Source organism: Trichomonas vaginalis, chromosome III (assembly GCF_026262505.1).
Source record: "Trichomonas vaginalis G3 chromosome III, whole genome shotgun sequence".
Taxonomy (NCBI): domain Eukaryota; phylum Parabasalia; order Trichomonadida; family Trichomonadidae; genus Trichomonas; species Trichomonas vaginalis.
Genome location: NC_067205.1, coordinates 2,909,456 through 2,934,743, shown reverse-complemented (window position 1 = coordinate 2,934,743; position 25,288 = coordinate 2,909,456). Strand labels below are relative to the sequence as shown.

General features: G+C 29.9%; 10 protein-coding genes across 10 annotated transcripts, besides 3 other annotated features; 4 read left to right on the top strand and 6 right to left on the bottom strand.

The window, feature by feature from the left end:
- Positions 1-536: 536 nt before the first annotated feature.
- Positions 537-9,073: a mobile genetic element.
- Positions 3,617-4,111, bottom strand: TVAGG3_0630600 (KilA, N-terminal/APSES-type HTH, DNA-binding family; the record flags this gene model as incomplete). The annotated part of the gene is made up of 1 exon (XM_051240793.1): positions 3,617-4,111. A coding segment is annotated over one exon (495 nt), but the record flags the coding sequence as incomplete, so codon positions are not given.
- Positions 4,446-5,144, bottom strand: TVAGG3_0630590 (phage tail repeat-like family; the record flags this gene model as incomplete). Its single annotated transcript, XM_051240792.1, has 1 exon — positions 4,446-5,144. One exon carries the CDS (start codon positions 5,142-5,144, stop codon positions 4,446-4,448), a length of 699 nt encoding a protein of 232 aa, XP_051087379.1.
- Positions 6,729-7,400, bottom strand: TVAGG3_0630580 (uncharacterized protein; the record flags this gene model as incomplete). The annotated part of the gene is made up of 1 exon (XM_051240791.1): positions 6,729-7,400. The coding sequence occupies one exon, from the start codon at positions 7,398-7,400 to the stop codon at positions 6,729-6,731; it is 672 nt and encodes a 223-aa protein (XP_051087378.1).
- TVAGG3_0630570 (uncharacterized protein) lies at positions 7,609-8,332 on the bottom strand (the record flags this gene model as incomplete). Its single annotated transcript, XM_051240790.1, has 1 exon — positions 7,609-8,332. A coding segment is annotated over one exon (724 nt), but the record flags the coding sequence as incomplete, so codon positions are not given.
- A 149-nt stretch (positions 9,074-9,222) lies between the features above and the next one.
- TVAGG3_0630550 (uncharacterized protein) lies at positions 9,223-10,479 on the bottom strand (the record flags this gene model as incomplete). The annotated part of the gene is made up of 1 exon (XM_051240789.1): positions 9,223-10,479. The coding sequence occupies one exon, from the start codon at positions 10,477-10,479 to the stop codon at positions 9,223-9,225; it is 1,257 nt and encodes a 418-aa protein (XP_051087376.1).
- Positions 10,480-15,373: 4,894 nt separating this feature from the next.
- Positions 15,374-15,459: a mobile genetic element.
- Positions 15,460-17,751: 2,292 nt separating this feature from the next.
- Positions 17,752-17,994: a mobile genetic element.
- A 691-nt stretch (positions 17,995-18,685) lies between these two features.
- Positions 18,686-20,493, top strand: TVAGG3_0630520 (glycosyltransferase family; the record flags this gene model as incomplete). Its single annotated transcript, XM_001327848.2, has 1 exon — positions 18,787-20,076. One exon carries the CDS (start codon positions 18,787-18,789, stop codon positions 20,074-20,076), a length of 1,290 nt encoding a protein of 429 aa, XP_001327883.1.
- A 308-nt stretch (positions 20,494-20,801) lies between these two features.
- Positions 20,802-21,392, top strand: TVAGG3_0630510 (GTPase protein; the record flags this gene model as incomplete). Its single annotated transcript, XM_001327847.1, has 1 exon — positions 20,802-21,392. One exon carries the CDS (start codon positions 20,802-20,804, stop codon positions 21,390-21,392), a length of 591 nt encoding a protein of 196 aa, XP_001327882.1.
- A 522-nt stretch (positions 21,393-21,914) lies between these two features.
- Positions 21,915-22,427, bottom strand: TVAGG3_0630500 (protein of unknown function, DUF778; the record flags this gene model as incomplete). Its single annotated transcript, XM_001327846.1, has 1 exon — positions 21,915-22,427. The coding sequence occupies one exon, from the start codon at positions 22,425-22,427 to the stop codon at positions 21,915-21,917; it is 513 nt and encodes a 170-aa protein (XP_001327881.1).
- Positions 22,428-22,462: 35 nt separating this feature from the next.
- Positions 22,463-23,218, top strand: TVAGG3_0630490 (uncharacterized protein; the record flags this gene model as incomplete). Its single annotated transcript, XM_001327845.1, has 1 exon — positions 22,463-23,218. One exon carries the CDS (start codon positions 22,463-22,465, stop codon positions 23,216-23,218), a length of 756 nt encoding a protein of 251 aa, XP_001327880.1.
- Positions 23,219-24,052: 834 nt separating this feature from the next.
- TVAGG3_0630480 (histone-lysine N-methyltransferase family) lies at positions 24,053-24,766 on the top strand (the record flags this gene model as incomplete). Its single annotated transcript, XM_001327844.1, has 1 exon — positions 24,053-24,766. One exon carries the CDS (start codon positions 24,053-24,055, stop codon positions 24,764-24,766), a length of 714 nt encoding a protein of 237 aa, XP_001327879.1.
- Positions 24,767-25,288: the final 522 nt, after the last annotated feature.

The following is a 25,288-nucleotide window of genomic DNA, read 5'->3' as shown; positions in this document are numbered from 1 at the left end:
GATAAAAATAAAAATTTAAATTATGCCGTTCTAAAGTTTGTGACAACATGACATTTTGACAACAGTCCCGGAAATGATTTGTCATGACTTCATCGTAATGAGTGTAAATGACCCAAAAATAATGTTTACGTTAATGGTTTTTAGGTTATTCAATAATTAATTATTTTTGAAGAACTGAAGGTGCTACCATGTTACCATGTGCTACCAGGTTATTTAACTTCTCTGAAAAAATGAGACAACATGACATTTTGACAACAACACAGGAGGAAGGCAGTTATGAATTATTTTTGAAGAACTGAAGGTGCTACCATGTTACCATGTGCTACCAGGTTATTTAACTTCTCTGAAAAAATGAGACAACATGACATTTTGACAACAACACAGGAGGAAGGCAGTTATGAATTATTTTTGAAGAACTGAAGGTGCTACCATGTTACCATGTGCTACCAGGTTATTTAACTTCTCTGAAAAAATGAGACAACATGACATTTTGACAACACAGCAGGATTAATGCAAAAATAAATTCCAATCATACTTTATAAAGCATCATTTACAGGTATTTCATCGTCAGTAAATGAATCCTCATTATCGTTTGGTTCAACCTGTTTATATAATCCTTTCATTTCTTCTTTCAAAACATAACACCATGTTTGTTTATCGTCTATTCTTCTATGTTTCCTATCACATTTATCCTTAATGCTCATTTGAAAGTTCTTGTCTTTCATGTCTGATGGTTTGCAGAATAGAGCATTTTTACATGTCATACCTGCACACAATTCATCATAATGTGTATTTATCCATACATCTAAGGGATTTGTTGATAATTCAATTAAATCTTGTTTGGCTTCAGTCATCGGTATGATTCGTACATTAAATGATGAAAGGTCGTAATTGATAAAATATGTTAAAAGGTTATCATAAAATTCCTTTGTGCATGAATTCATCAAATTCTTGAAGTAATCAAATTGACCCTTGAATTTACCATTAACTCTTAAAACTACGTATCTTCTGTCTCCAACTTCAATTTTGACAGGGTAGACGTTATTAGTTACGAAAATGAAGTTTGCAACGTTCTGTGCAGTTCTTCTGGGTTGATTCTTTTCATTAATTCTAATCTCATTATCCGTTATAATTGATTTCAAAGCGTTGAAGTTTGCGAGTCTGTCTTCACCTACATTCTTGAGTTCATTAAGTACAAGAAACATTTTATTTTCAACTACTGAGTTGAAATTACCCGTTAGCTCACCTATTTCGGTAATGTTTTTACATGAATAACCAGCGAGAAGTTCAGAAATAATGTCTGTAAATCTGTTTTTACCTGTTCCCTGAAGTCCTTTCAAAATAATTGCTGTTTCATTCTTGATTCCAGGATGTTGAATCATTGATGCAATCCAGCCGAGAAGGTATTTATACACTTCATCATTATTATCACAAATGGCTTCTTTAATGAAATCTATAAACATCTCAATTTTTGAGTAATCTACTTTTTCGAGAATGTTGTATTTATAACCCTGAAACGTTGAGAAAACATCTGGGGAATCAGATTTAAAGCAAACACCCTTAACGGTTAATGAGGATAATTGATTTAATAGTACGTCCCATGCTGTTATTGTTTTACCTTCTTCTTTAAATAATTTAATCATTTTAAGTGACTCTTTCATGTTTGATTGAAGAACGAATGATATTTGATTCATTTTGTCGTGGATATTATAGTCCTTTTGAATGAAATATTTGTTTCCACAATCTACAAAACGGATTACACGTGATAAATCCTCAATTACTTCAGAACTGTTTTTATACTGATGATTTTCAGCCTTGCGTCTAATATCTGTTATCAAAAACGAGTCATCAAGTTTTATATCAAATGTTATTTTTGGCTTACGTAATAAAGGTAAAACATATTCATCATAATATTCTTTTTGATATAGTTTTAGAATCTTCACTAAAACAAATGGAGAAGTCATTAAATGTGCATATCTACTACGTGCTTTTTCAAAATTACTTTTTGCATTTTCTGTTAAACTGCAGAAGTTATAAACGTTATCGTATGCTTCATTAATTAAATGATTAGGTAACGAATTAATTGCTTGAAACAGTGTGAATAATGTAACTTCTTTTTCTAAATTCATGTTTCCACCGTCATTATGTACTTCAAAATCACAGATGCCATCAACTATGCTCTGGGCAAGTTTATCGTCAATGTTTACATCTTTGTTTTCATTCATGATAGTCTTTATTTCTTCGTTCTTCTGTTCAACTCTTACCTTAATATTCAAATCATTTAATATATCATTCACTGTTCTGGTTATGGTCGAGTCATAACTTCCACGAATGAATGAGTATGTATTGATTGGTTCTGATGCATTCTTGCGAACTCTTGAATCAGCCATAACCACTAAAGAACGCTTTGAATCATCCATAGAAGTCATTATGTCAATATCATAATCATTGCAGGAATAACATTTAATCATTCTGTTCGAGGTTGAATAGAAGAAATTAGTGTTGCAATAAATGTGAAGACCTCCTGAAGCGGTTTTAACGATAACATCTTTATCCGAAAGTTTTGATAAAATATCTTTTCTAACTGTTTCTTTAAGTTCATCATTTAACGATTTATTGATATCAACATCTATAATCGTTAAATTTGAAATTTTATTTACTAATAAAGCCATACCAGTTTTCCTTCCTCTTCCTCCATCATGTTTGAGGTAGTTATGTAAATCAATCTTGTTTTCACCAATTCTTTCGTTGAGGGTTTTAGTTTCTGCCACAACTAATTCCTCAGCTAATGAATCAATAACTTGTTCATCAGAAATGATAAAGTTGCTGTTGTTGTTTGTTGCTGTCATTTATATAGGAATAAAAAAATAAAAATAATTTTAAAACTAACTTTATTTTTGGACTGCATCAAATTTCCAGGACTGTTGTCTAAATGTCATGTTGTCTCATTTTTTTCAGAGAAGTTAATTAACCTGGTAGCACATGGTAACATGGTAGCACCTTCAGTTCTTCAAAAATAATTAATTATTGAATAACCTGAAAATATTAACGTAAACATTATTTTTGGTTCATTTACACTCATTACGATGAAGTCTTGACAAAACATTTACGATGAAACCTTGACAAAGTCTTGACAAATCATTTACGAAGAAGTCTTGACAAATCATTTACGTTTATGTTTGACAAAACATTTACGATGAAGTTTATTTCCTGTGTTGTTGTCAAAATGTCATGTTGTCATCATTTTTAAAAGAAGTTAATTAACCTGGTAGCACATGGTAACATGGTAGCACCTTCAGTTCTTCAAAAATAATTAATTATTGAATAACCTGAAAACATGAGACTTTGTCTCCGGACTCTTTGAGTCACTTAACGATAAAATATATTTTTGGTCATGGGCTATGCCCCGCCACGTTGCGTCTTTATGACAAAAATAAATGGTTCATTTACTCACAATATTTTTGTACAAAACGACCCAAGCTTTTAACTTCTTTTCTGCAGCTTCTAATGCTATCTTAGCGAGTTCATATTCTCTAAATTCTCTCTTTAAATTTTCTTGTCCCCATTGGTCTAGTTCGAATGGAGAATCTCTATAACCATAACATAACTCACGTTCATGTTCTAATTGTTTTTCGCGCATTTTTCTAACTTCTTGTTCGAACAAAGGTTTAGCATTCTCTACTGTATCTTCAAGTTCTTCTTCATCTAATTTCTCATGAACTTTCTTGTCTATGGAGTCCATAATATCTTTGACATAAAATGCATACTTTACAGAGCACCATTCAGCAACAAAATGAACGAGGTTAGGATGTATGTAAATACCTTTGAATTCATTTATAACACCCTTTGTAAGCTCATAAAATGCTTGTTTTGAGGTCGAGCCACTTTTGGCTCCACCGTATTCGTTCATCCAAAACTCAAGAATTTCCTGCATTTTAGCACTATTGAGAAATCTGTTTAAATGGTTTAACTTTCCTGCTTCTCTTGCCATCTTTGTTGCATTAATGTAACCATCCTTGTCTCTACGTAAGACTTCAATACCGTTATATGTACCTTTTGTGAATGTTTCGCCATTAGATTTGTTAGTGAATGTTTTTGCTTCGACTGACATTTCTGTTCTTACATACCAAATAAAAAGTTAGATAAAATAAAACTAACTTTATTTTTGGACTGCATCAAATTTCCAGGACTGTTGTCTAAATGTCATGTTGTCTCATTTTTTCAGAGAAGTTAATTAACCTGGTAGCACATGGTAACATGGTAGCACCTTCAGTTCTTCAAAAATAATTAATTATTGAATAACCTAAAAACATTAACGTAAACATTAACGTAAACATTTATTTCTGCAGTTCATCCATTACTTCATTACCTAATTAATTACAGACATAAAATATATTTAGTTCATTCGGTAAGCCTAAACCCTTTGGGTCAAGTCTCAAGCACATTCAATGAACGCGGTACCATGCGAATACAGTCACAAATGGTGGCATGTAATCTTTACCCGAGCCTGTTGGATTTGTTGTGAAAGTGTGTGAATGATTTCCTGCGGTTCCACAGAAAATACCTGTGCTTGAATCTACTGGGTCAGTTGTGATATCATATCTATTCATTCCCCATCTATCCGAACCCGCTGCAAGATTTATATAACCTCTTTTTGTTATTGAATGTGAATGATTACCTGTTGTGTTTGTAGTTCCTGTATGAGTGTGCGGTGGAAGGTTTGCTTCTTTAATTTTCTTCGAACCTCCTGTTTGCTTTGAATATCTAGCACAGTATAAGAATTTATCTACAATCTGCTTCCACGTACCAAAACCTAAAACTGTTGCTGGATTTGTTGAGTTCATTGACGTATAAATAGAACCAACAGGATATAATGTTTGAAGAATTTCATTTTTCATGCTTGTAATCACATCATTTACTTCCGACTTCTGTGCATAATTTTCATCAACATAAGTTTTATCTGCTTTAAGGTCTAAACATCCTGAAACCCATTCTGTATCAGCTTTAACTTTAAAAGTCTCCAATGTCCATTCATGATACCATTCAACCTTTTCTTTAATTTCATTATCTTTTTCATCAACATAAACCAAATTTGCCTTCTTATTTAACTCACTATCCACATATTCCTTATCCACCTTCTTCATTATGTCATTTAGGAAACCTTCTATGAATTCCTCATTTAAATTAAATCTTCCAATCTTCAAAACTTTAGGAAATGCATTTAATGCGTAATATCTCTGTTCTTCTGGTGGAATTGATGTTATATCATCCGTTATTCCTTTAATTTTTGAATTCATAAATAAAATTTCTTTTATATTTGATATCACTGCACCACCTTTGCAAACGAATTCGAAATGGTCATTTTTCAATACTATCTCCAAATCTCCATATTTCAACCTTTGCGTTTGTTCTGCCGTCTTTGAATTATATGCATATATGGCGTATGTAATGGTCTGAAGGACCTGGGTGTTTTTGCCTTAAGTTGCTGTTGTTTAATCATTTATTATGATTTAAAAATAAATATTTAATCTGTTATCTCATCGCTATTTTCTCTATTTGAAATTGCCATAATATTTCATTCATAAATTCTAAATCACAATCAAATAGGTCAGTTATTCTAAATTTAATATTTGATAAATCTTTTGAATGAAGAATAAATGAATTCCCGGATAATTGAAACGGATATGATAAAGAAAATGTGTTTAAGTTGATGGATAAAATGTTTTGTATTGATGGGTAAGAGTTAGGGTCTAATGTTTGATGTGAAAATCTCATTGGGGTATTAACTTTATCACATTTGATTAAAATGAAATTGGAACCGTGTCAGAATACAAAACATCCCCAACATCTTTTTCAAAATTTAATATTCCCAACAATGAACGAAAATGAGGAGTACAAAATTTAATTTTCAGCGGGAATTTAATAAGGTTATTTATTTCATCAAGTTCAAAAAGTTTATCAGGTTTTGATTTAAAATTTTCTTCATACCATACGATAAATGATTCATTTAAATAACTTAAAATCATGTTAATATCCCATTTCGCTATCACATTATTTATATACATATCATACGTTTTTTCATGGTCATCTTTAATAAATGATATATAATCTGAAGGGTCTAAAAGAATGGGATTAAATTTACCACTCACAGAAACGAGAGTAACATTATAAATTCCGCTAACTGTTAAATTTAATTCACAACTATTATTCGAAATAATATTGATAATTGACATTTTTATTACGATTAAAAATATGGTAAAGCGTTATTTTCCAGTGATAAATAAAACTAGAATAAGATTACCTCAAGAATTCATAAATTCAACGAATAAGAAATTCATTCATGTTATAAATTTTAGTGTTTTCAGAAAATATGAGTCAATGTCATATTCATCAACAGGTTATATTTCACTTCATTCAAATTTAGTTCAATCAAACCCATATAATGACCATTTCATAAGATTTTCAGATGGTATTAAAAATGTAATTGATAGATTAAAATATGAACAGATTGACAATATCGAATTTTTGGAATTTTGGTTTAAATATCCCGATGGAAAAAAGATTGAAGTTAAAGATAAAGCTGATACTATAACAAAAACAATTACAATGACCGATCCAGATAGTGGGGAACAAAAAGAAATAAAACAAACGATAGAAACTGGTGAAAGGTCAATTATTATTGATTATGATTCAAAGGATTATTATTCGATAATGTTAATGCTTGAATATTAAATAGCCTTAACAAAGAATTTTTCAAGTGATATTTTATATTCATCAACTATTTTATTATAAATATCATTATATGTTAAATGAAGTTCAGTTGTTGTTCCGTTCTTTGATATCTTAATTGTGCTAATATCCTTTATAGGATTTATTTTTGCAACTGTTCCGCAGCATGAAACCTCATCATCTATGAAAAATTGAATCTTAACGTCTGAATCTTGAACATCACAAAGAATGGCGATAATGTGAATTAATGATTCATAAGGTAAAATAATTAAACCGGATTGATCAATTAAATTTATTATTGAATCATAATTATTAATTATTATATCACGGTAAATTTTCATTAATTCAGAATTAATGTCTATTTTATATGGGTTCTCGATGTTTGATGAAAGAGGTGGGGGGTATGTTGGATAAGTGGGAATTTCAACAGGTTCTTTACCAGGTTCAGATAAAATGATTGGGTCTCCATTCTCATGGTTTTCTTCATTCTCCTCATTCTTCGGTAAGTCACGAGTTAATAAATTTGGTTGAGTTGCTGACCTTGTTAATTCAGGGCTAACATTAACTTTAACATTTTGAATAATTCGTGATTTATCATCATTTACGTTATAACCAACCGTAATCTCTGCTTTTGCGTTAGTGTTCTTTTGACTAGTGAAACGTCTTCTCATTTATATTCGAATAAAAAAATATATTTAAACTTTTATTTTGCTGGAACTTTTGAATCTATTATTCCCTGTATTTGTTCTTGAAGTTGATTTTTAGCTGTTTCATCGAAATTAATAGACCGAATATATTCATTAATTGCATTCTTATAATCACCTGATTTCTCAAATTTTCTTTTATCTGATTCCTTAACTAAATCATAAGTTAAACCACGTTGCTGATATAATGGTTTCTTAATTAAATCTTTGAATGCTTGAGATAAAGCACCTGATGCAATTCTTGCTACTATAATTGGTTGGAATTGCTGTTTAAGTTCATCTTTAACATTTGCGAAAACTGGATCGAATAAAGCAACTTTAAAGAATTTCTTAGCTGAAATTTCAGGTCTAATATTTGCATATTGACCATCAAACTGGTTAGAATATCGTGGTAATCCATCCGGTCCCTCTTCAATAGCATTTAATTCTTCATTGAAATAAGAATATGGATTATGACGGTATGAATTAATTGGACCATTTTCACCTTCTCTAATGTATTGTTTAACAGCTTTTCCATTTTCATCAAATTGCATAGGATAACGTTCATTATATGCTTTACGTTTAGGATAATCAGTTATAGTTAATTTGTAACCATTTATGACTTTAATATTACCTTGACCATCAGTAACGAAAACTTCATTTATACCATCAGGTTTTCCATTTGGACCCGTAATGTCTGCTTCGTGTGCTTCCCAATTTGGACCTTGACGTTTGGCATATGCTTGAGCTTCTGGTAATGTTAAAACGTTTCTCATTTGTTTAACATCTTTTTGAAGACCAGCAACAATATGAACTAATTCTTTCATTCCATCAGGAACTTTCATAGTTCTATTATATGCACCCTTTTTGTTTGTCCCTTGTTTTAATGGAACCTGTAGAAGATTTGCTATTTCTGTCATGTTTAATTATAAATAAAAAATAAAAATTAATTATAAAAAGTTAATCAAATTTAACACTTCCTTTATTTAAATCAACTATTATTTTTCCATGTTCACCTAATTGCTGATATTGTGTGTAAAGTTCATTAATGCTCATTGGTAAATTCACTTGATAAAGCATAACGTTCAACTGTTGACGACTAAACCCACTGAAAATGAAAAGGTTGATAGATTTGATTTAATGTTTGTGCTTAATGCTTTGAAATATTGAACAGCCATAAAGAATGAACACTGAATGTGTCGACATTGAGTTAATAACTGATTAAAATATGATTTCTCATTTGTTATTAGTTTTGATTTCACTGCATCATCTAGAAAAATGAGTGAATGCAAAAATTCTCTATCAAAATTTGAAATAGAAAGTGTTTCAAATAATTCATCCCGTTGTTTATCAATAATTTTATCCTCTAATCCTTGCTTCTTGATTGTATTATATAATTCTTTATACATTAAAAAGTTTTTTAAATAATCTTCTGCTTCTTCTTGTGATAAATAAATAATTGGAATTTTGATTAAATGCTTTAAAGATTCAAATGTATCATCTGAAGGTGAACCTGAACGGTTGATATAAATTAACACATGTGAATAGGGGGAAGTGTTAGCAATAATGATAATTTGTTTTAATATCGTTAATGTTTTACCTTTATTTTGTTTACCAATTGCTGCAGTGATTGAATTTAAGTAACATTCAGAATATGGAATTTTCATTAATTTTTCCTTAGATAGAGCATTTCTATTATCACTCAATGCTTCATTAATCATATCATCTACGTATGTATTATATACTCCCGCTAATTCTTCATAAGGGTGGATGAATTTAAATCCATTTAATCAAAAATAAATTTATAATTTTAAACATTTCTATTCATCAATATTTCATCATATGAACTTCTATACTGTGGTGGTGTACCTGTTGGATGATATTTCAAACCTTCATCCGGTGTCCATGTCCAATATGTAGTCCTAGTAAACCAAACCTGAGGAGGATTTGTCACCTTTGAACAGTAAGTGTCATTTACACCCTGAATGATTGGATAAGCTTTCACTTGTACTGTAACTTGTGAGTTGAAAGTTTCTAATCCATCAAAGAATATACCCGCTCCATCACGTTGAACTGGAATAGTGCATAAGAATGAAGTTTGGTCTTTCCATGTTCTAGCTAATGGCGTGCCATCATCATCATTCAGTGGTCTAGTTAATGAGTCCTCGTATTCTTCTGTGCATTCATTCACTCCATCTAAATCAGAAGCTTGAAGCATACGTGTAAAGAATATGTCACCCACTGTGGTCATCGCTTGATCGGGGAAGTTTCTGGAATCTATAGTGACCTGAAGACCTCGAAGCATTGGATTTTCTAAAACTGTTCTTTGCATTGCATTCTTCGGAAATGTTAACACAACATCTGTAACATTATGAAGAGCGTATGAGAAATCTGAGCTGATACCTTCAGGAGTGATGCAACCTCCATTTAGTGAACGAACGTCAATATGTTGAGCTGGAATCATGAATGGATCTTCCTTACTGAATAAACGTGGTATTGCTTTAACTGATTCTTCAATTAAACCGTATCCTGGTGTAATGCATTTATCCTCTAAAACTTCCATCTTTGTGCATGAAATAATAACGTCATCAACTGTTGCGTCAGCAGATGTAGCGGCTAAGCTTGTAATTAATTTGGCAGGAAGTCCGATTTGTTGGAATTTGCGATCATATTTATAAACATGATTCATAATCTTTTCATAATTTTCATCAGTTATCTTTTCATAAACGTAATTTTGTAAATCAGCAACTCTTAACGGGTCAACCTGACAAAATACTAAAGTATCCCTGAAAACATAATATTTAAGAATGATATCACCAAATGATTTAGGATAATCATCGAACGCCTGAAATGCTAACAAATCATTTACCGGAATAATCATATCAAAAGTGACATCAACTTCTTCATTTGCGTTCTTGAAAACTTCTGAAGGGTCAATATATTTACCACATACTGAGTTATCATATTTTTGAACATTATTATATAACGAATGAACAAACTTTTTAACTTTCCTTTCTGATTTTGGTTTATATGTTGCAAATGCGAAAGATTCACGGGCGCAATCCATTGAAGATAACCGGCATCACCTCTTTCGGTTTCTACTTCTAATTGTTTAAAGCTTTGATTTGATGATTTGTAACCAACGAATAAACGCATGCATTTAAAAGCGGCATCACATGTGAAAGCTTTATTTGAAACTAGAGTTGCTTTAACTTTGCGTTTAATATATGTGTCACCTAATTTTCACATCATGAGCCGGATTTGTAATTCTTAAATGAGTTTGTTTATCATCAAAATATGGAGTATCAGAGTCATAGCATGAACTTTCAAGTTCTCTATAATATCTTCTACCGTCATTCTTTGCGAATATTTCATTTATCTTTTCGAATGAATGAAACACATTTCCATTAATCGGTTTAGTGTTTGGCACTAAATAGTTAGTCGTCATTTATTAATAAATAAAAAATCAAAATTAAAAGATGAAAATGAATTTTTAATTTTAATGAAATAATCAACTATGGCTGCAGGTATATTTAAGAAACTGTGGGATAAAGTAAAAAGAGGAGCGCATAAAGTTTGGGAAACATTGAAGAAGGGGCAAATTGGATATTTAAGAATAAAGAAGCAATTAGTGACGTTGCTGAATCAATAACACCAAAAGCTGCCCCAATAAGAGAAATATTAAATAAAGGAGAAAAAGTTTATCAAAGACTTCAACCGATACTAAGATAAAAATAATATTTATTTATTTTTCCACTATCTACCCCCTATTTTATTAAGTATTCCTTCAGCAATTCCACCAATTGCGTTACCTGCTTGTGCTCCCATCGCCGGATTACCTGCTTTAGTACCTAATACTCCACCTATGATAGTTCCTGCCGTTTTCGCTACTGGTGCCAAAAAGTTTGCAATGGGTTTAATAATATTTTTATGAACCCAACCCGCAGCTTTCTTAATTCCATCCCATAATTTTTTAAAGAATCCTGCCGCCATTTCTGATTTAATATTAATTAAAAAATATATTTCATCACTTATATTCTAATTTTTATTTAATGATAAATGAAACCGATTTTAAAAATAAATGAAACAGAGGAGGAAGAAATAAATGAAAGTGAAAATGTTCAACAAAAAATAAACGTTGTTAAACCAATTACTGAAATAAAAATTTTTTCATCTGTTGAAGAATTTAATGACTATTATGCTAATAATAAAAAATTATTTGAAGAATTGACAACGTGTAAATTGAATAAAATGTTTAAAGTTGATGGATTCAAAATTTCAAAAATAAAAGGAGTGGTTAGTTTGAAATCTATTCCTCAATCAAGAATCACCTCATTAATGAAAATAGATGATTTAACAAAAAGAATAGAAGAGATTGAAGAAAGAATGAATCAAATAATTGATTTCATAAATTCAAATAATCATTAGTTTCTTAAAGTTCTATGTTGAACTCATCAAATTCTTCTTCATCATTACCATTACTCTTTCAACTCTATCTTTTGATAGTCTTGCGTTTAATTTTTCGTAAGAAGTTTATTTTTTAAAAATTTTTAAAGTTTATTTTTTTATTTTTTTTATTTCATTATGGTAGTGAATCTTTTATTCATGAAAATAATTATTTCTAATTTCTTTTACTCGTTTATGAGGTCTTTGATTATGACTCCATTGATTCCATTCAGGATTTAAACAATGTTTAATTAATCGCGGAATATCTGACATCATCTATATATAGCTTCTTTTATAAAAGATAAAAAATAAATTATTTTAAAATTAATGTGTTAAAAAAATGATACAAAATCGCTCGATATTGTATGAATTCTTACGTTTACAAAAAAAGTCACACAACCCTCCTATCCTACTACTTACACAACAATAACGTATGTAATTTAGTAATTTGTAAGTTAAAGCTGGCGTTTGATGATATGAATGGAGCCATGGTGGATGATGTAAATCAGATTAAGGTCATTATTTCTCAAAAAATACGTTATTTCGCAAGCGAAAAAAATTCTCATGAACAACTTCAAGCGGATTTTTTTCAGTAATAAACCTCCAAACTTCTCTTAATTGTGGAGAGAAATTGAAGTTTTCTTCATGCATAGTAGTTTAGTACTTTGTATTTACAAAAATGTCAGAAACAGTGTTGACGTATATGCAATTTAAAATCGATGTCATTTATACTTAATAAGAATATATCCAATTGTTCTATTCTTTCAAAATATAAAGCTCTACAAAGGAAATTGTATAGCATAAAATTTAATAATCTACCCCGATACTTTGAACGATGAAAATTGTAAGCCACTGCAATAAAATTAATCCTCAATTGTTGTATATATTGATATCTTACTCTCATAAAAATCTGCAAGACTGTTTTCGCGAAAAAGTCATTTTACATACATGCGTTACTTAGTTAGGCGATTTTTCTAACCTCAACCATAAAAATAATGCAAAATACTGAAAGTCTAGATATAATTAATAGACTCTAAATATTGCCGCTGCGCTTAAAACAAGATTTAACAAATTTGTCGATATTTACTCAACAAATTGAAATTTCATCAATAAAGCAAAAAAATGAGATACAAACAGGAACATGACGAATTCATCTACTAAAAACTAATTTATAACTAATATACAGCAAAAATTCTTGATTAATCCCCGAATTGCAACAAATAACTTGAGGGTATTGTTTTACGTTGCTTACAAAAGCAAACTACATAAAGTTTTTGAAATAGAACCTTTTAAATACGCTCAAATAAAAATCTATACTAATACGTTTTCTCTTTTATAAATAAATATATTCTCATTCATTCCCTAAAACAAACCATTATATGAATATCATGAAATATGTCAATAAAAATAAATTATAATAATAATCCAAAATATTCATATTAGATATGGGAAAATAGACAAATTTTGGAATAAGCATCAAAAATAAATAATGTTTAAAATTCCAAATTTTTTTTATTTTGCAAATTTTCTTGGAAAATTCGTATTTCTTCTCTTGATTTTCAAATTTTCCTTTTTTTTTTGGAATTTTAAATGAAAAATTGAGAAACCTAATATAGATGGTTGTCATCTCATATGTGAGTACGTTCATTTTATTTCACAGTTTGGAATTTTCTCATATTTTATGGTGAAATTGAGTTTCTATCACAAGTTAAGATAGCATTTTTAAGGACAGATTACATGAATTTATATTTTCATCAATATGGTATATTGAAATAGGAGACACTCAATATTACAATGTCTTTCTTAGAATTCCAAATGTATTCAAATTTCCTGAAACTACAATTTCTGTAGTTACTAGCCACATATAGGAAGCAACACACAAATGTCTAGTAGATGGTATATCTTATCTCGTAAAATAAGTATCTTAGGAAAAATTCTAGATACTTTTTCAAAACATACAACAACGCAAGATCTATTCTGTAAAACCGATTAACAGTACAAATATGTTTATTTGCAGGTCAAAGAATCGAATGTTAATTTTAATAATATTTCCTCGAAATCGCTCTTGCAGTTTTCTTCCATAATTCGTCTATTAGTCACCGAGTACCTACATAGTCTAAATCCATTACCAAAATCAAGAAAGCATCGTTACGATTTTGTGGACCTACCTTTGAAAAAAATGACTTTGGGTATGATAAATATCACTTTTATAATTGATACATATTATATTGCACATTATTTTGGGGCGGTTATGAATAATGAAAAAAAAAATAATCGTCATTCGACGAATAATGAAAATAATCGTCAAAATCACGACTATAGAGGGTGAGATTACCAAATATTGGTTTTTACAAGGAATGAATATATCCTCAGATCAGAACTCGTCTAGGATGAGGTATTTATTAAGTTTGTTCATAGATGTATTTCTTATATTAAATAATAATTATGAGATATATGTGATAGATTGATTATTGTTTGGGATCTTACAAAACTCATTCTACTTGTTATATTTCTATATCATAAAACTCAATAATATAGTAATATGTCTATTTTTGAAATAAATTTCATCAGGAAGAAGGGTAAATAGAATGTAAGTATCATAACCTTAAGCCACCTATGAAAGATAAATATGTTGGTATGAAAAAAAAGGTTGGATAATGAAATCAAAAATATAAATAAAATTTTTATTCATAAAAAGTTAAGAAAGTATAAAAAGGATATTTCTTCCACATGGTAATGACATATTTCATTGACATAAGTATGTTTTCGACTAAATTTATAATCAAAATTTGTGAAAGTCGAATTTTTTAAAGTAAGTGGTTGTGGAAATGCTTTTATAGTATAATCCGAGTATTAAATTGCTTGAGATTTAGAATAATTTTAAATCAAATATACGATTTGAGAAAAAGCCTTCATATGCGAGTTATGCTTGTATATCTGAGTTTTAAGCATTTTAGTATAACTAATTTCGTTAAAAATTCGATTTTCGAAAATATATTATTTAAATTATCGTAATGGTTGTATTTTAAGGGAAGCATTCAAATTTCATTAGGTTTTAAATTATGTGGCGGATGATTTAGCAGTTGGTATGCTTAATTTAAAAAAAAATCGTTTCTCAGTCAGAGATATGTATTACAATCGATTAACCAAGACTGGGCATTGAATATATTTTGCATTGCATTAAAATTTAATGCATATATCCCTGTCTTTGGAAATCGATGAATACGTTAGAAACCGGAAACGAGATATAATGGATAAATATGAATAGAATCAGTATTTATTGATGATATAAAAGCAAAATCTATCAGTGATATTTGCTATTTTCATAAATGTGTGGTGATTAAAGCTTAAGGGTTCCGACCGACCACGTAAAAGTTCTCAATTTATGTCAACTTCATGACATGCTGCAGGGACATAGACTTACTATTTCCCGATGCTACCGTAGACAATATGGTACAAGAGGAGTAGACGAAGCTATCATCTGCTGGTTCATGAGTTCTCAAATCAACAGAATCTATCGAAATGATAAATTCTTTGAAACAAGTTTGCGAATTTTTCTAAAATATGTACATGGTAAAAAGACTCGAGTAGCTCGAAAAATTTTCGGATTTTTCGATCTTTTAAAATTATAGTTGTTGCCATATGTGATTTTACTTTATCAATGATTCGCTGCTCAAAACCCAACATTTACTCAGTTACGATTTTATATTCTACAAATAAATGCAAAACATAGTAATATGACAGAGCACCGTATATTTTCATATTGTAACAAGATATGTCCTCCATGCAACTACCCATTAAGTTGTATCAAAATTGTTAAATTATCTCATCCAAACAAAAATAGCGGGATTTATAAACCATTTACGATTGGCTACAATAGAATACCTAGATGCAGTTTGTGATTTTAATTTGGCTTAATAATACGCTAATATTAAAATTTTAATTTGTTGTAAGTAATATTGTAGAGATGATAAATCAGTAGTTGTTCATACATTGTGAAATAAAAACATATCTTATATATAAAAGCTAAATACATATAAAAATTAAAAAAAATTATTCGAATTTAAGGATTAGAGAGAAGTTATTACTAAAATTAATAGCATTTTGGTTTTTAAAGAAATTGTATTATTACAAAGTTCCACTGTTATGAGTATGAGGTAACAATTATTTCATGGATTTGATCAAGTCTATCCAGTACATATATTTCTATATCGAGGGAAGACCAAAATTTTTGTTACGGGCGTGACCAAGACCAAAATTTCACCAAAAGTGACGCTTTTTTGAGAAAAATCATTATCTGGGACTTCTATGTATACCACTCATCAGAGCATACTCCATACTATCATACTTTATCTTGATGATGAAGTCTGAAGATTATATAAAAATTGATTATTGATTATTATATAAATATTATGCAATTCTTCAATATGTTGTATAGATTAGTACACTTATTGCAAATCTATCCTGTATTAATGATTAAATTTGTTCATTTAAGTATAATATATTTCATTTCCACCAAAAATGCTTTTTTATTGTGTAATAGTATACAAATAGATAAATATTATATATTAAAACTCATTTATATTGTGATAACGCCTTAAATGCTTATAAATTGTATTGAATATCAAAGTTATGGAATGAAATAGTCTATTAGTTAGATTAGAACGGGAATAAATATATTTATAGTTAAGCATTAGATATTCTAATGTAATTATTCCAAAATGTCTCAATTACAAAAAAAATAAATATTATTACCTAAAAAGTATTGTTTATTCAGCAAACAATGTAAAAATAAAACTATATTATAATTTTGGAAATAATAAGGATATACATCCAAATTTAATAATCTTGCCTTTTTATATCAACGTAATCAAAGTATGATCTATGCAATTTGTATTTTACCTTTGTATGTAAATTGAAAAAACGCATTTAAAATCGAATCTGTTCAATTTGAGTGATTTCTATGATATATTTATATGAATTCGAATTAAATGGAAATATAATTCGTAGTTGCTAGTACTTGAAATTACAATTGCCTATAGATTTATTGTTCTTTGTGTTAATAAAATATTGAATTTGAAAAATAAATCGATTATTGTATAATATCTTGTGTCATTGATGGTAAATCTCCATGTATGTGGAATTTCCGATGAAATTATTAGTTTAATCGAATGATATAAGTTTCAAGGTTTGCGATTTTATATGATTTAAGGCTTCATTCAATGGATTACAATAAGGAACATTCACCTTATTCAAAATTCCGTTTGAAAATCTATTATGTGCATGTTTGTTAAAATGTGTGATGTTCATTATAACAAACAACACAATCTTATGGAAATTTTCCCCGATAATTACGTTATTTATAGTTTAGATCTTCTTATGTAAATATGGCACATAAATATCAATAAATCATATTAAACATCATATAAATGATAATTGCGCCTTTAAAAATAGATATTTTATTCATTTGATCTCAAATTATTGTATTTCATGGCATTATAACAAATCCACATTGAAATAGACAGTTTCTATTGCTATTAAGAACAAAAAATATAGATTGGCACAAAAAACATGCTGTTTAATTTTGAAACAAATCAATTGGTATTGTTGATACGTTTTCACACAATAACACAGTTATAAACATATTGTTTACATATGAAATTATCTTGCACATTACTTATTTATGCCCAAATAATAGTATATCTTATTAAATCTTTTATTTAATATAACAAAAAAACACAAGATAGTACTTTGGCTACATGAATGAATTCCCCATCCAATACTTTAATTGTTACCAAAGGATCATTGCAAAAAATTTAACTCTATAATTGATTTTGACGATTATTTTCATTATTCGTCGAAAGACGATTATTTTTTTTTCATTATTCATAAGGGTGCACTGTAGTCGGTTTGACAGACCCTCAATTTCGATCATTTGGTACTCAATTCCGATCAATTGGACATTTAAGGCTATACTTATTTCATAAATAACTCCTTACCTATTTAACATTTTTCAACTTTCTTTTATTATTATGCATCAGTACATTATTACTAATCTTAGGAATAAAAATTACGGATATATTTCTTGAAATGATAGAAATTTAGAAAGGGGTGTCAAACCGCTTACAGTGCACCCATAACCGCCCGATTATTTTGGAATTTTGTTTTTTCAAAATTTTCTAAATTTAATTTGGATTTACCTTTTTAAGAATACACCTCTCAATTTTATTAAGACGGTTTTTTGTTTCCCTCAAATATATTGAGAGATGTGGGAAAAAATATATTTTTGGGTGAAGTACTCTGAAGTTCTGAGCCAGACTTCAAATATCTGGATACTGTGAAGTCCTCAATATCATATGCGTTTTGCATGAATATTTGTCGCTCGAATTTTGCAATTGATCTTTGCGTTCGATATTTAATTAACACAATCACTCAACTGAATCAATTAATCCAATTCTGTATTATATTATTGGTTTATTATCCGAAAATTTGATAAAAAGTCAAAAAATAAGCGATATCAAAGATTACTGTATGAATGCGCTATTTGTTGATCCTTTTCTGATTAATTGCGAATTACTGAAATGTTTTTATTTGTTAGATTCTGATATAAATTTTAAAAATCTCTTTATTTTCATAAGTAATACTTACAATTTGTAATCTTTTATTTCACAGATATAAGCTTTTAAAATAATAACAAAATTCAATTGCATCATAACAGACTTGTTGAGGAAGAATTGTTTCCCGTCTATGTATGAAGAAAACTTCAATCATTCTCCACAAGTAAAAGGAAGTTTGGCGTTTTGTTCATGAGAATATTTTTCTTTTTGAAATAACGTATTTTTTGTGGAATTCCTTTGCCTGTATTATCAAAATGAATCCATATTTGTGTTACCATTTTGTTTAGGTCTTCATGAATTATATGTTTTGAATGATTAGTTTATTCCATATCATTGTTATTCTTTTCACAATTATTTATTGGTGTCCTTCATTTCACTATAGTGGCCCAATAATTGTTGATAGGTTTGAGCAAATCAACATTAGCTTTGAACCAAATGCGAGTATAGCAATTCCTTTTTATCAAATTCAATCAGATCACTTAACAAGAATTACGCGTACAATTCCATATTGGATCTTAAATTATTCTCTTTTGGATCAAACAGAATTTTTCGAATGGGTCAGATTACGCTGCTTTCTCACACGTTCAATTGTTTATGTTGGAATATATCACAATGTGTTTACTTCAAATTCTCCTCGTACAAAACAGTTTGGGTTTTCTGTCTTACCACCATACAAACAATTTGAAGTTAATAAAAGAAATGTAATTGGAAAATATGACATAGGTGTTTACTGTTACGAAGAATTTCATGAATGGGGTCACATGATCGTCGATTTTATATGCTCATTTTTTTATTTACCCGAAGAAGTTCATAAACAAGGATTTATTATACATGGTCCATGGTCAGCTGGTGGTTCATTATACGAGTGGCTTAAAATGCTTCAATTTAATGCAACAGTTTTTGATGGATATTCTCATCAACAAATTTACGTCAGACAACTATATGTCGTCAATCAGTGTTTCCATGCTCATTATTTAACAGCAGGGGCCTATCCTTTACTCAGAAAAAGAATTTTTGATCTTCATCATCTCGAGCAAATTCCACCAACATTGTTTGTTGCACTTAACAGAAAAGGCAACAGATTTTTAGGAAATATGGACAATGTTGTGGATGCTTTGATAGCGGAAGTTCCCATTGATGAAGGACAAAAATGGCATGAATTACAATTAGACGGAGAACTTGAAGAAGTAATGAAAACATTTGCATCTATAAAGGTTTTAGTAACTTTAGGTGGCTCTCATATATTTAATTCCATTTTTATGAACAATAAAACTGGAATTGTAGCAATGTTCCCAAAGGTTATGCTTATAGAACAAATGACAATGGCTGCGATGAGTAACATCTTCATGGCAGGCATATACTTGAATGATCTTCAATTACATCAGACTAGTCCATATAATGTCAGCGTACCAAAAGTTGTTTCTTATACAAAGATGCTTGTTAAAGCAGTTAAATATGGAAAATGGAGAAATAGGGATCATTTATACCAAATATTTAATGTGACTGAACAAGAAGAATGCCCCATAGATGCAATAAATCCGATATATGTTGATCAATTTAAGTCAGAAATGATGCAATATTCATATGATAATATAATGTAGAATACTAAATTAATATTCACCGAAATTTATTTGAATTTAAGGCTTCTCTCCCATATGAACTGATCCTCTTAAGAGGTACCAAGCTCCTTATGTTGTCAATTTCATATAGCATTACTTATGTGATATCATTACCTGATCTTCATAGATGTTCTAAGTTATTAAAACCATTTTTTTGTAAAAGATTAATATTAATATCTGATATATCTCATATAATAACAATTGAATTTTCCAACTAAGCATGATTTCGATATCCATGCAGAACACAAGTTTATATTCTAAAATACAATTTCTGCTTTCATATTAAAGTATATTTGTCTTTCTTTCTCAAATTCCTTATTTAACATAAAGATCAATTAATTATCTGTTACCTAAACTATCATAAAATAACAATACAATGCAGACTGTTTTTCTCTAGAAGATTCATGAGAAGAAATTCTGCTTAATCTCTATATTATTTTTACCATAATCTGCTTGGTGACACTTAAATTAGTTGGATTACCAAGCAGATAATAGTGTAATAAAGGTCTTCAGTCCAGATTTGAGTTATTCCAGCAGTTAATGGTGAATGCTATGCATCCTCAAGGATTTCAAATGTAGGACGTTTTACGGGCGCCTTCGAGCCAAAAGCATGTTCAAAAATTTGGATTATATGAGCAATGATCATTTTTGTTTCTAATGCAAATTTACATTTGAATGAATAATAATCGTAGTTCAGATAATTTTACATGTCCGCGAGCCAAACTCAAATTAAGATAGTTTTACTTGGTGATCAGGCAGTCGGAAAAACATCCCTTCTCCAAAAATGGGTTGTTGGTAATTATGATGTAAACTTACCTCCAACTGTTGGTGGAGCAACTCAGATCAGACAAGATGTTGTAGAAGGAGTTAAATATAGTTTTCAAATTTGGGATACTGCTGGTGCAGAAAGATACAGAGCTCTTACTCCTTTATATACTCGTGATGCAGCTGCCGCAATGATCGTTTTCGATTTAACTTCACAGACATCTGTGGATAATATCAAGCAATGGGTGGAATTCGTTCATCAGCATGGCTCCATGCCCTTTATAATAGTTGGAAATAAGGAAGATTTAGTTGATGAACAAATTATTACCCCAGAAGAAGCTCTGGAACTAGCTTTCTCAGTTCAAAGTCAGTTTTTTGCTACAAGTGCTAAAACCGGAAATAATGTCGACTTAGCTTTTCGACAATTGGAATGTATCGCCGTTGAATATTACACGAAATCTGGAGCAGGAGGAACCGCTACAATTGTTATTGATCCAGAACTCAAACCACCTCCACATGGTTGCAGTTGCTGAATTTACTTTTTTTTTTGGTTAGATTTGCTTTTAGCTTTACATTTTTCTTATTAAGTTTTGAATACAAGTTATAAATTTGAAAATTTATTCTTTCAACCTTTAATTGATTATTGCTTTTTTTTATTTATGAACGGAACATTAATTTTGGAATATTTTGCTCGGCATATGAAGCACAGTAACGCGTATGGATTCATATAATTACTTCTGTTAGATTTTGAGATAAATTATGAGTTTTTATTGTATTATGAAAAATAAACGAAAAAGATCACTCAAGAAGAGCACAATTATAGGTTTCTTATGTTTCTATTTTTTTGAATTTTTCAATTGTGGTCAAAACTCGAAAAAAAGTTTCCATTCTAATAGAGTACTTAATAATATCCACAAAATGCACATCATCTTCCTTATATGGATATTATATATGAATCAAAACCGAAAAATCATTGTTTTGAAACGATTTATTTGAACGAAAATGCAACAATAAATATGAATCATAGAGAGAAACATTTTTTTTTCATAAGTAGTTTATGGAATAATACCTTTCGCAAATAGAATCAATATGACAATCAATCCATAAATTATTATAAATCCTATCCACGGCAATAAAGATCGACATATATTAATACTCCTACCATGAATCACTAGACCTTGTATAATTTTTATTGTTGCGCAGTGAGTCCATCTACCAAAACAACAACATGGAACAGGATAGTTGCATTTTTCTAAGACACATGCTGCAAATAAGTGACAATTAGAGCATAGTAAACTGTAATTTTTGTGATGAAATTCTTCTTCAGCTTGTAAAATTGCATTATCAAATATATCTGTATCAACATCTAGCTTCCAACATTGCATTGGATCCCCAAAAAGCATTCTTCCACGACCAACAGATCGAGGTCCTTGAAAATCAAAAACTACTCCGTGTGAATCAACAACCCCGACATGACCAAGAGCAGGGCATAACCAGGATAAGATCGGTATTTGTGTCCAAACTATGGATGTTCTGATATCTTTTTCATAAAAATTTTCAATATCCATTTATTTTTTTTTAAATTTATAAAAGTGACAAACAGATGGCTGCTGCTCTTCTTTTGATATCAATACTTAGCATCAAATCTATTTCAATCAAGCAATCAGCACTCGCAAATCACGAGAATGCAGAGCCATATAAAGCAAAAGACAAAAAGAGCATTTTAGATAATGGTTCTGACACATATGAAATTATAGAACACTCTGGAAGCAGTCCTTTTGAATCAAATTCACAAACTCATCCTGAATCAGAAAACCTATCGGACATTTCACAATTTCCTTCACAAAGCGAAAGTTCCAGCTCAAGCTCCGAGACATTAAGCGAGACTTCTTCAAGCCCATTTGAAATTAGCACGCAGAGCTCTTCAACAGAAAAATCTACTGAAATATCGTCAAGCTCCACACATTCTTCTGAATCGTCTGAACAAGAGACATCATCACTAACGTCATCAGAGTCAAATTATTCATCTTCACTATCTTCAGAAGAGTCTTCATCTGAAATAATTCCAACAAAATCATTTACCTCAACCCCAACCCAAACTCCTTTATGTACAACACCTAATACACATATCACAGTTCCACCTTCATCTACCGATTCCAGCAGTAACTCTTCACCAATTACTCCAGATAATCAAAAAACTGGAGGAGACAAGAAGAAATTCCCTGTATGGATACCAATTGTTGTAGTTATTGTTGTTGCACTAATTATTGCCGCTATTATTTTTGTCCTTATTATCGTTAAGAATCATAAACGCGAGGAAGATAGATTTGATAGCTTCGGATTCAATCTTATTGTTTAATTACCATCTTTATTGTTATAAAGAGAATTACTTTCTTATTTTTATTCCTTCGATTTTTCTGAAAGTTTATGATTGATAAAATTTGATATAAGAAATGTGATAACATAGTTGTGTCAAAACCATATTATTTGACAAATTATTCAAAAACAATAATAGATCACAACAAGGGAACAATGTGGTATTTTTCATTGATACCTTGAGATAGGTTAATAAAGATTATCTTCTGTAGTAAATCATGATGCGCTATCTAGTTATTTAATTCTTCATTTGCTTTCAAATAATAAATATGAAATTCATCAATCTCAACAGAAAAATGGGGAAATTAACTATAGGGACGCCGCATCCTTGATGTTCGAGCTGAATGCTATGCAGTTATCATTGATTACCCTTAAACTCACTCAGTGTTTATCCCAATGTAAACTATTGAAAATTTGATAGTTCGATCTTTGACACCGGAGTATAATGTTAATCAATTTTTCCGATTTTAGCGTTCAAAAACTCTCTATGCTTGATGAATATCTATTAACTATTGATAAAAACCAGATTCAGCTTATAACCAGCTTTATTATTAGAGATTTTTCGCATTATGACAAAATTTATCTTTTCAAGCAGTTAAAATACTATGCCAAGATTCGACCTCGTTTAACACAATTGTATGATGATGTTTATAACAATTTAGTTAAGAGTATCACGAACATCAATCTTACACCAAAAAATGAGGAATATTTTCCTTCAGAATCAAATCATTTTATTAAAATTAAATCTAAAATAACTAATTCCATAATTAACAATGTACAAAATGACGATTTATCTTCTATCTTGAAAAATTCAGAAATGAATGAAGATATTATTAACGATTTGATTAATTTATCTGCTTTATTTGGATCGTGCCATTGCTTGAGATACTTTCTTTTAAATCAAACAAATTTTGATAATAGTCTTGTTAAATATGCAATAGCTGGTGGAAATACAGAGATTGTTGAAATAGTACAAAATAAAATTGATGATTTTTCTAATTACATTAATGTCTCCCTCAAATATCATCAATATCATATCACCAAATGGATTATTGACACCTATTCAGCAGATATTGATTATGTCTACTGTCTCCGACACTATTGCTTTAAATTTTTAATTGAATTTTCTCAAAATAACACACAATTAATAGCATATGATAAAAATTTCATTTACCATTGCGCCGAAGTTGGAATATATGATTTAGTACATTTACTTGTTGAAAATCATTATAATCCTGAAAGCCGCGAATCGATAAATAACGAAACACCTCTTCATGCTGCTGCAAGATGCAACATGCTAAATATTTGCAAACTTTTACTTGATTATAATGCTGATGTTGATGCATGCGATAATGATGGATGGACTCCATTGATGGTTGCAGCGTATAAAAACAATCTTGAAGTTTTTCAATACTTATTAGAAAAAGGGGCAAATATTCATCACAAAGATAATTATTTTGAATCTGTATATTCTATAGCTGCAAGGGATATTCAAGATTATATAGTAATAAATGGATTACTACTTAGTTAAAAGAAGTAATGTACATAAATTATTAAATTTTTTATTGATCCGCAAATATATGGCATACGGTTTCAAAATATAAACAATAATATATTCAGTCCTTACCACATATAATTTCTAAGTTTGTCACTTTTGAGAGTTGTTTCGTGGTGAAATATAGCTTATTTTCCCTTGCGTTGTATACAAATTTACTTATTATACAATTAAATATAAGGTCGACAAAAAAAAGTGCGAAAATTATAAAACATCGTTTGAGCACTTTCTGAGGTAAAAAAAAGAAAAAAAAAGGTAGTGGGGCTTCCAGGCGCGTTGCGCCCTCTAGCCCTGAAGATGTTTAGTATAAATGAAGTTTATATTCGGAGGGCTTCCAGGCGCGTTGCGCCCTCTAGCCCTGAAGATGTTTAGTATAAATGAAGTTTATATTCGGAGGGCTTCCAGGCGCGTTGCGCCCTCTAGCCCGAAGATGTTTAGTATAAATGAAGTTTTTATTCGGAGGGCTTCCAGGCGCGTTGCGCCCTCTAGCCCCGAAGA